The sequence below is a fragment of the Kogia breviceps genome, chromosome 19 (assembly GCF_026419965.1).
Source record: "Kogia breviceps isolate mKogBre1 chromosome 19, mKogBre1 haplotype 1, whole genome shotgun sequence".
NCBI classification, from domain to species: domain Eukaryota; kingdom Metazoa; phylum Chordata; class Mammalia; order Artiodactyla; family Physeteridae; genus Kogia; species Kogia breviceps.
Genome location: NC_081328.1, coordinates 24,372,723 through 24,383,481, shown reverse-complemented (window position 1 = coordinate 24,383,481; position 10,759 = coordinate 24,372,723). Strand labels below are relative to the sequence as shown.

The following is a 10,759-nucleotide window of genomic DNA, read 5'->3' as shown; positions in this document are numbered from 1 at the left end:
GGCTCGCACGGGCCCATAACTCAACCACCACCCACAGCCCAACTGCTACTAGCCACTCCTCTGGGGTCACTGGTTCACCTCTGCTACCTGGACACTCTCGAGGTATAAGCTCCGTGAGAGCAGAAGCGGTGTCTGACTTTTTCTGTATGTTTCCTATGCCTAGCACAGTGCCTGGCAGGTAGTAAGTGCTCAATAAACCGAGTATTAGAGAATGCAAGTGGACCTTCTAAGGAGCCCTGATAGCTGTTATTTACAGAGAAGAAAATTCAGGCTTAGCAAGGTTGAGGAACTTGTTCAAGGTCACATAGCTGGTGAGCTGCAGAGGCAGGGTTTGAACCCAAGCGGTCTAGCTCCTGAGCTCGTGTTCCTCGCCAACCCACTCTGCTGCCTTCCATACTTAGTACATAAACAGCAAACACACATACACAGCACACAAAATACTACCCACGTTCACACACAACACACACACACAATGCAATTTATATTCACTGCGCACGTACGTACACACACACACACACACACACACACACACACACACGAATGAATGTCGAGTCATTGGTTTTTCTGGCTGGCACCCAGAACAGGGATGAGCTCACCTAGGGAAGGGAGATCTCTGTGGTTCCAACTGGCCAGCCCAGGTATGCCCAACCTTCACCTCACCACTGCACCCCCTTACCCAGTCTCTAGTCCCTGTCCCTCCAGGAAGCCAAGTCCAACACAGGGAGTGCACTGCAGTTGACAAAGTCCCGAGGGAACGTGTTGGACATGAAGATGTTGTTCTTGGACACGACGGTGATGCCTGTGTTGTCGCAGATGATGCGAGGCAAGGAGATGCTGGCCAGGGCCTGCTGTTGCTGCGGGCTGAACACGCCCTTGTTCTGCCACCAAAACCTGCACGGGAACACCCCTGGCCACTGTACCAGAGGCCCTCCTGGGCCGGGAGGGCGTCCACTGGCTGGAGCTGCTCCCGGATGACACAGGACCACGGCAGACACCGGCCCCCCAGCACGGGGGAGCTCCAGCCCTTCAGGCAGCCCAGGGGGGTTCAAACAAATAGAGCGCCACTCACAGCTGCCCAGCTGCCTCCCCCCGCCCACGCCCCAGCAGCCTCCGGGCACCGCTGACGACAGACGGGGAGCCAGGCCCACACTCATTCACAACGTAGCCAGGGCTACATCCACGTGGGGGGAAAGGCTCTTGGGGGTGGTTTATAATTTGTCCACCCTGAGTGGGACACCTTTTAAAAATGATCCCAAAGGCGCGATTCAGGCTAGGGTAGAACTGGGTGTGATAGATGTCACCCCAGGGAAATGACAGCAGGAGCAGCCGTGGGAAAGCAAGGATGGGACCTTTCAACGGAGACTGGTGGTGCCGTGGCGGCAGCCCGGGACCCGGAGAAGAAGTGACTACGGGTGGCGTTTTCTCTCTTCCCTCCTTCACAACCAAGGGTCCAGGTCCCTCCTTGCTGCGCCCCCAGCAGATTCAGGGCACGTGAGAGGTGACCCTGAGGCTCCCCACAACGCACTCCTTCTAGCACGAGGAGGCTGGGGCCCCCGAGGGTCAGGGACGGGCCCACCGCCACGCAGCGGGCCTGAGCCCCTCGGCCTCTGTCCTCACCGATCGCCATCGCGGAGCTTCCTGAACTGGGTCCCGATGAGGCAGGCAAGGAGCAGGCCCACGCGGCCTTTGCTGTTCAAGGGCTCGGCCACAGCACCCATCCAGATGTCGATGTTGTTGGGCGTGCCGTACTGGGCCATCAGCTTCCTCGCCAGGTCCAGGTTCTTCAGGACCGTGCCCAGCTCGCCCACCGTGCTGGGCTCCGGAAGCCCGCAGAAGCGCCTCCAGGCATTGTACCCTGTATGGGGGGAGGGGAGAGAGGCCCGTGGGTGGGTCCCAGAAAGGCCACCTTCCCAACACAGCGAGGCCACGTACCGAGGTACCTGAGGGAGGGGAGGACACGGAGGGGCTGCTACCAGGCTCTAAACCCCACAGGGAACCCTCCGGCCTCTCCAGGGGCCTGGGGACAGCTGGGTCTCTCCAGGAGCCTCTCTGTCTTCTCCTTGCCTTCCCACCCTAAGGTAAATCCTAAATTGCCATAACTGCTGCTTGGCTCCAAGAATAGGAGCATCTCCCAGCCCCCTGTGGAGATCTCAGACCCGTGATGGGCGCAGTGTGTCTAGAAGAATCAGCCACACCAGCTGTCCTATAACACAGGCACGGGCGTGGCATGAGGCTGATCTGGGCTCCAATTCCAGCTGTCATGGACTTGGCTGGAGAACCTGAGCAGATTCTGAATTTCTCCAAGCCTCAGTTTCCTCATTAGTAAAACGGAGGTGATAATAATCTCTTACCCTCAGAATTCATGTAAAATGAAGCAAAGTGAAGTGAGATGGAGACGGATTTTCAGACTGTGGGCGGGGGCTGTGGTTATTACGGTGATGCTCTAACTTGGAGGGTTACCGCAACACCAAGGAGGCGGGAGGTGCTGGAAATGGGGCAGATGGGCCCAGGGAGAGGTAGGGGCCTGACCTCAGACCGCATCCTAAGAGCAACGTTCTGGGGGTTCGGGGGAGCCCTGGGCAGCTGGGGGCACTGGGGAGGGCGGGCCCTGGAGTGGGAGGTGGGGAGGGGCGGGGCCGGGGAGACTCCTCCAGCCCCTCACCTGGGAGGCCGTGGTCCCGGCTGCGCTGCATGTTTAGAGCGGGCAGGTCCAGCCCGATCCTCATGACCTGTTCAAACAACCGCTCCCGGATCTCATCCACCGCGATTTGGTTCTGGCGATTCAGCTTGGCAGGGGTGGCCATGAGGCCCCGGAGGATGGGGTCGATGCCACCTGGGACAAGAGGAGCAAGGCTGGGGGAAGGATCTGGCTCAGTATCAGAGCTCAGACCGGAGTCAGGTAGAACCGGGGGAACTGCAGAAGAGGGCTGGGCACATGCGGCTTCTGGTGTCAAGGTGCCCCCAGCGGGCAGGTCCTCACTGAGGCTTTGAGGTCTCCGGGGGTAATGCCATTCAGACAGGCAAGGCTCAGGTGCTCCCAGCCCCTGACCTCCTGGGTCACTGAGAATTATTCAGTACAACACCCAGGAAGGAGCCAGCTCCTTGCAAGCCATCTCCCCCCAACTCTTTGTTATCAGATGTGCAAGGAGAGTCAGGTGAACTGAGGCTGGAAAGTCAGATCAGATGCCCAAAGATGGAAGGAAAGAGGATTTGTTCCACCCTAGCTCCCTGTGACCAAGCCCACCCCCATCCCACCCTCGGCTGCCAGCTAACTCACTCCTGGCCTAGGTCCTGCTCACCTTCCAGCACAACCCTCCAGCTGGCAAAAAAGACCTTGCTGAGCGGAACACGAGGGTTGGGCTGCATAGGCTGGTACTGATTGTTCAGGCGGAACATGAAGGGTTGGATGAGGGTGTGGCCATAGCGGAAGGCGTTGGTGAAGACGTTGGCGATGCGCGGGTCCACCGAGTCATTGTAGGAGCGGTACTGGGGCAGGTACTTCATCATGGCCACCGGCCCCAGCACCAGGGGCAAGTAATCCCGGTAAGTGATGATCTAAAGAAAAGTCACGTAGAGAAATGCAAATCAAAACTACAATGAGATATCATCTCACACCGGTCAGATTGGCCATCATCAAAAACTCTAGAAACAATAAATGCTGGAGAGGGTGTAGAGAAAAGGGAACCCTCTTGCACTGCTGGTGGGAATGTAAATTGATACAGCCACTATAGAGAACAGTATGGAGGTTCCTTAAAAAACTACAAATAGAACTACCATATGACCCCGCAATCCCACTACTGGGCATATACCCTGAGAAAACCATAATTCAAAAAGCGTCATGTACCAAAATGTTTATTGCAGCTCTATTTACGATAGCCAGGACATGGAAGCAACCTAAGTGTCCACCAACAGATGAACGGATAAAGAAGATGTGGCACATATATACAATGGAATATTACTCAACCATAAAAAGAAATGAAATTATTTGTAATGAGGTGGATAGACCTGAAGTCTGTCATACAGAGTGAAGTAAGTCAGAAGGAGAAAAACAAATACCGTATGCTAACACATATATATGGAATCTAAGAAAAAAAAATGTCATGAAGAGATTAGTGGTAGGACGGGAATAAAATACAGACTTACTAGAGCATGGACTTGAGGATATGGGGAGGGGGAAGGGTAGGCTGTGACGAAGTGAGAGAGTGGCAGGGACATAAACACACTACCAAATGTAAATTAGATAGCTAGTGGGAAGCTGCCGCATAGCACAGGGAGTTCAACTCTGTGCTTTGTGACCACCTAGAGGGGTGGGATAGGGAGGGTGGGAGGGAGGGTGACACAAGAGGGAAGAGATATAGGAACATATGTATATGTATAACTGATTCACTTTGTTGTAAAGGAGAAACTAACACACTATTGTAAAACAGTTATACTCAAATAAAGATGTTAAAAAAAAAAAAAGGAAAAAAAGAGAAAAGTCACGCAGAGCAGCCTCTCCACTCACCCCGCCCAGCAGATTCTTCGCCTGCTCCCGAATACGGCCAGGGATTTGCCTCTCACAGCACTGGAGCTGAGTCTCACAGAGTGGCATCGAGTGGCATAAACAGAGCTCTAGTGCTTGCCTGCTGTGTGCCCTTGGGCCAGTTATTAACCTCTCTGAGCCCCAGTTCCTCAAATGTAAATTACAGGTAATTATGCTGCTCTCTGCCCTAAAGTATTACATTTAAAAAGGGCTTTGTTAGTCCTTGCAATAACTCCCTTGCCCTTGTTACCCATGGTCCCATTTCTCCTACAAACTTATTAGCTCCTTGAGGGCAAGGGTTGTATCTCATTGCTCTTGAAATTACTCAGTGCCCAGCAAGTGCCTGGCTCACAGTAGGGTTCAATATATTGCCTGTAGGAGGAGGAGAAGCAAAATGGAAAAGGGCCACCCTAGATGCTTTCTCCCAGTGAAAAGAGAAAAGATGGAACAGTCCCACTCTAGATTCTAGACTCTGGAATTTCCTCTGAGGTTTAAATGAATCTCACTTACTTTCTTAGTGCAAATTGAAAACTCACCCTCAGCACCAGCAACTCTCTCCCCTCCAGGGTCAAGGAGTATTAACAACGAGTGTGCATGTGCATGCGTGTGCGTGTGCGTGCGTGGGTGCGTGTGCGTGCGTGGGTGCGTGTGTGTGTTTATGTCTTGGAGAGACAATGGGGATGCTGGAGAACCAAAAGTTGGGAGAAGGAGGGACTTCCCTGGTGGCGCAGTGGTTGGGAGTCTGCCTGCCGATGCAGGGGACACGGGTTCGTGCCCTGGTCTCGGAAGATCCCACATGCCGCGGAGTGGCTGGGCCCGTGAGCCATGGCCGCTGAGCCTGCGCGTCCGGAGCCTGTGCTCCGCAACGGGAGAGGCCACAACAGTGAGAGGCCCGCGTACCGCAAAAAAAAAAAAAAAAAGAAGAGGGAGTGTGCAAAGGAGCCATGGGTGATGATGAGATGAAGGAAAGGAGAAGCATTTACTGAACAGCCTCTGTGCGCCAGGCACTTTAGAACCACCTGTTTAAACCTCCCAATACCATTCCCGGTGGACAGGAAAGTATCAGTAGAAAGGTCAGCAAGCCTGGGAAAGAGGGGATGGAAGGCAAGTGACCCTTGTCAGGCACTTAGTATGTGCCAGGTGTTTTCATATGTGTCCTTTAATCCTTACAGTATCACGGATGAAGAAACTGAAGCTCATGAGGGTGAATTTGCACTGCTAAGATGTGGCAGAGGCATGTCTGGATCCCGTCTGCCGACCCCTGGCATCACTGATGCGCAGGACTGCCTACCTGGACCATGGCTCCCACGATCTTTCGGGCTTCCTGATAGAGCTTCTCTCCATCCCAGCAGGGGTTCAGGCGCTTGAGCTCTGTGGCCAGCCGGTTGTGCTCCCGCAGCAAGAGTGTGTGCATGGAGGTGAGCTCAGGCATCTCACTTGAGCGGCTGTCCCCTTGGGGAAGCAAAAGCTATGGTCATTCCTAAGACCTCCCTCCCAGAAAGGACTTGCTCCACTGAAACCCTCTCCCAAGCCAAGGCCTCAAATGCCCCTTACCCAGCCCTCCCCTCCACCCATCTTTCCATGCCATGCTCAGTTTACACCTCCTCCAGAAAGCCTGCCTTGATGCCCTGGTGCCCCATAATAGCTCTCCCTCTCTTTAGTGGCACTGCTGGTCAGAGACACTCATTCACTAAGCACCAGATCTGACACAAGACTTGCCACCTTCCCACACCTGAGACTGGTAGCACCTTGAGGACAAGGACCGGGCTTGTGCCTTTTTGTATCTGACCCTCCCATCCAATGTATACATAGACACATGGGGTTTAACACAGTGCCTGGTACAAAATAGGAGATCCATGAATACAGCTTGATTGACTTATTCTCTTGATTCAGGGAAGGCCAAAAAGTAGCACGCACGTTGGCTCTCCCTATTTTCCTGTCCGTGTGAGACACAGTGAATGATCACAGCCCTCTCTCCTGCTAAAATTGGATGCAACCTCAGAATCCTTCTTAACACAGGACTCTAGAAAGCCAGTACCATCTGCTCAGAACTGCCATCCACACCTTACTGCATGCTGATTGGGCAGCCTGCTCAGTGCAGGGAGCCAGGGCACAGGATGTTTGAAGTCCACCCCTGAGACTGTGCAAAGGAACAAAGTGTGACCCTCTGATCCCTCTAGTCTTCCCCTAAACCTGCTCTGGAAGTATCAGAGGGTTAGGGCCAGGCCCATTTCTGCAGGACGCTGGGTTCAGTCCTCCACAGCGCTAAAGTTTGTTGAGGAGGATATCCTCTGAGAGCAGCTTTCCCTTCCCACAACCTGACAGAGGTCATGACCATCCGGGCTGGGAACATGTGGCTCAACACCATGTGGAGGCCAAGGAGTGCTGCTCTTCCCCCACTAGCCCAGAAAAGCCCACACTGGTGCTGACCTTGATTCTCCTCCCCAGGGCCCAGCCATCAGGAGCCACCAGGAGGTGAGGTTGGGAGGCCAGAGAGAAAGGCCTCAGACCCACTGTTGGGTTTAAAGGTAAAAGCGTAAAATTTCTGGGCACTACCACCATCATTGTCCCAACCACATCCCCAGGAATGCCAGTCGTTTAAATCGAAAATCCCACCCTCTCTTATTACAGGGAATCGAGGTGGATAGGTGGTGATGTTCTTGAGCAGCTCTGTCCAATAGAACATGAAGATGGAAGTGTTCTACATTTGAGCTGTCCTATATGGAAGCCACTAGCCTACGCGGCTGTTGAGCACTTGAAATGTAGCTAGTGCAGTGGAGGAATCTTGTTTTAAATTTAAGTTAATTTAAATTAACTTACACGTAAATGAAAATAGCCACATGTGGCAAGTGACTACCATATTGGATACTGTGATTCTAGAGGGTGAGGGTGCCATGCTGCTCTCTGTCCCTTCAGTTCCCTGTTCCTGGAGGACTCAACTTTCCTCTCTCCCAGAGTCCAGAGGGAAAGAGAGCGACAGAGAAAGGGTTGACCAGATGGACAGAGGTTCGCTCCTTTGCCATCCCTGAGTCTCCTTCTTAGGTTTGGGGTTTTGTTTTTGTTTCGCCTCTCTGGCTCCATCCAACTTGTTACCAAGGCAACTGGATTAATATCATGAAGTTGATGAGGACAGTCTCTCAAAATGCAAACCCACAAGGGGCTCTCAAACAGGCCCGCTGTGGCTCCGGTAGGGGGCACCCCTGAGTCAGCCCAGGTCCCTGCCCTGGACCGACCTGCCAGGAAGCAGGGGATCATCGCGGTGCGGTTGGTGAGGAGGCAGGGGTCATCGTGCAGGTTGTCAAAGGGCAGCAGGGCCCGGCCGTTGTCATGGAAGCGGGTGTTGACGGCCAGCAGCCCCAGCTGGTTGGTCAGGTTGCGCAGCTTCATGGCCAAGGGGTCCTCGCTGCCGTACACCATGCTGGCGTCCACGAAGGAGGTGAGCGCGTTGATCTGGTTGCGGAAGGTGATGTTGCTCCCTTTGCAGGCTGGGCTGGAGCGGAAGAAAGGGATGCAGTCACGTTGGTTCTTGATGCGGGGGTCATCGGGCGGGATCTGCGGCACAGAGAGAGGCCCGGCGGGCTCGCTGAGGGCAGGGATAGAGATCAGGAGTGGCTTTCCCCTGTCCACCCTCCTGAAGGCCTTAATTCCCACCTCGGAAGCAGCCTAGAGCCCAGGACCAGAGGGGGCAACCCAGACACTAAAACGGAGCTCCTCGGTCCCCTTGGCTGGCCGGAAGGTGTCTCAAGGCCCCCAGGGGATCAGCCTGAGGTTCCACCAGCGGAGCGCCTCCGAGCTGGAGGGGTGACGAGTAGGACGCTGGCGTGGGGGATGTGGGGCCCCCTGGAGGGGGTGTGGCCAGTCCTCTGACCCCCTCCCCCCCAAACCTCCTTTCTCTCCTCTTTTCTGTCTCTGCTCCTCCCTCCTCTGTTCCCTAGATCTGGTCTCTACACTCTCCGGGGGCCTCCTCTTCCTTTCCCCTTCCTCTCCCGTCTCTGTCTCTTCCCTGTCCCTTTCCTCTCTCTCCCTCTGGCCCCTGTCTCTCCCTCCCTCTCTCTCGGATGCTCCTTCCTTCTTTCTCCCCTCGTCTACCTACTCTGCACGTGTCTCGACCAAGCAGCCCACTCTCAGTCCTGCTCCAACCCCAAAACCCAGCCTCTGTGTGATGTGGGCTTGGGGAGAGGGAGCCCGGGAGTGGGGAGGGAGGAGGACTGAGTCCCCGGCACCTGCGCACAGAGGTTTGAGGGACGGTGGGAAGGTCCCTAGCCCAGAGCGGTGGGGGATGGGGGCTCAGGGCCAGCCTTGCTGGGAGCCAGGGAAGGAAGGCTGGGCACGGAGGGAGGTGTTCCCTTCCGGGAACGCTGCCCCTCCCGCGAGCCGGCAGGCTGGCCGGTGGGGCAGGGAGGGATTACCTTGAGCTGGAAGCAGGGAGGCTGCTGCACGCAGCTGGTCTCGCAGTTGACGCCAGTGAGGAAGGAGACGCGGGCGGCTGGCTCGGGGGTGAAGTCGAGGTCGTGGTCGAGCAGCTGCCCCCACTGCATGAACATGAGCGAGCGCTCCTGGTCCGGGGTCAGGTTCTCCGTGGGGAAGCGCACGATGGCGTTGGAGACGGCGCGAGCCTGCGGGACACGGGGAGTCAGGGGCCCTGGCCCCGGCCGGACCTCTCCCACTCCGCGGGCCAGGGCTCACCAGGGGCACCGGGAAGCCGTTGCGCTTGACCCCGGGCGTCCAGCCGAAGGGCAGGGAGAAGCCATCCTCGTACTCCGCCGGCAGCCAGCGCGCAAAGGCGCGGTTGGAGGCCCCTAGCGTGGGGTTGCGCCTGCAGGGGTGGGGGAACAGGGCGCTGACGCCATGTGGCCGGGACCACCCCCCTCTAGCCACTGCCCGCCCGCCGAGGGGCGGTCCCCAGCGGCCGCACTTGTTGTTGCACTTCCCGGTGATGGTTCGGTACTTGTCCTCCTCTGGGCACCTCACCCCCAGGTCCTGGTAGGCGCAGCCGCTAGTCTTGGACAGCAGATCCAGCTGGGCCGGTGTCAGCACGTCTGCGGGGCCGGGAAAGTAGGGGGCGAGTGGGAGCTGAGACCCTGTTTTCTATCCTCTGCTGGGGAGCCTCGGTTGGGTGGTGTGGTCCGAGGACATGGAGGGGACGCTGGGATGCCCGCTGAGACTCCCTGGAAAGAGGGTTCGGGGGAACCACCGGGATTGAGCGAGGGTCTGGGATGTAGAGGGCATGGCACCTGTGACATTGAAGCGGCCTGGCCACAGGGGCCGCAGCTTCCGCTCCAGCAGGCCTAGGGCCACGTGCAGGTAGTCAGCAGCCCTCACAGCTGTCCTGGTGGCTGCCACTGGCTGCTTGAAGTAGGACAGGAGTTCCATGGGGCTGGCCGAGCCACTGTGAAGCCGCTGCTTGATGCTGCTTGGGGAAGGGAGGAGGGAGGGCCAGAGAAGGGAGGCAGAGAGGCTCAGCAGAGCCCCAGCCCAGGGTTCTGGACACAGAGGACAGTGTAGACAGACCCACAGTTAGGAAGCAGGTTTCTCTTTTTAAACAGGGTTTGGACCTGGGTGCCCAGAGGCCAGGCCATGGGAAGCATGGTTTGGAAGATGTTCTCACACCCAGAGATGAAGAGACTGACAGACAGAGGGCCCCAGCCCCAGCCACGAATTCCCCACTGCCTGTTCCTTCTCTGAAAGGCCTGGGACAGCCTTGCCCAGAGCCAGGCCGTACCCCGATGCCCCACCTTTCCCGCCGCTCCTTGTAGGCTTTGTCCACTAGCCGCTTGGCCTCCTCCATGCAGGTCAGCACCACCGAGGTCTCCACTTCCCCCAGGACAGCTGCCCAGAACAGGGGTCACGAGGTCAGGACTGGACCCAAAGCCTCCATCAGGCCCTAGAGCCCAGGTGGCTTACACTGAGGGGAGGCATCCCGGGGACTTAGAACCTCCCCCAACACAGCAGCTTCTCCCTTCCTTCTGAACCGTTACCTGGAAAAGCACCCTCAGAAGGCTGGGGCGTTGCTAGAATGACCAGGAGTCCTGCTAGGCCCAGGGGCAGCTTCATCTCTGCAGCAAGACCCCAAGCCCAGTAAGTGTCCAAAGCCCGCAGGGCATTTAGGGAGAAGAGAGCCCCACGCCCCTCTCCTCCCAGGCCCCTCACTTCCACCGTCACCCCCCAGTGCCCCCCTCAGCGGGCTCTGCCAGCAGACGGAGTCCAGGACCCCACCTGCAAAGTTCCAGTGCTCCA

The 10,759-nt window shown here is 56.6% G+C and overlaps 1 protein-coding gene across 1 annotated transcript; it reads right to left on the bottom strand.

Moving 5' to 3' along the window:
* Positions 1–683: 683 nt before the first annotated feature.
* MPO (myeloperoxidase) lies at positions 684–10,594 on the bottom strand. The gene is made up of 12 exons (XM_067021529.1): positions 10,501–10,594; positions 10,258–10,351; positions 9,757–9,932; positions 9,438–9,561; positions 9,209–9,338; positions 8,932–9,138; positions 7,756–8,074; positions 5,814–5,974; positions 3,300–3,555; positions 2,663–2,833; positions 1,618–1,855; positions 684–891 (listed from the first exon to the last, which is right to left on the bottom strand). The coding sequence occupies exons 1-12, from the start codon at positions 10,574–10,576 to the stop codon at positions 684–686; spliced, it is 2,160 nt and encodes a 719-aa protein (XP_066877630.1). The 5' UTR covers positions 10,577–10,594.
* Positions 10,595–10,759: the final 165 nt, after the last annotated feature.

Bases quoted from the DNA above. Each gene is read 5' to 3' on its own strand.
- MPO (XM_067021529.1), bottom strand. From the start codon at position 10,576: ATGAAGCTGCCCCTGGGCCTAGCAGGACTCCTGGTCATTCTAGCAACG. The intron at 10,352-10,500 runs GTAACGGTTCAG...TGTTCTGGGCAG, and splicing joins TTCTGAGGGTGCTTTTCCAG to CTGTCCTGGGGGAAGTGGAG. The intron at 9,339-9,437 runs GTGCGGCCGCTG...CCACCCCTGCAG, and splicing joins ACCGGGAAGTGCAACAACAA to GCGCAACCCCACGCTAGGGG.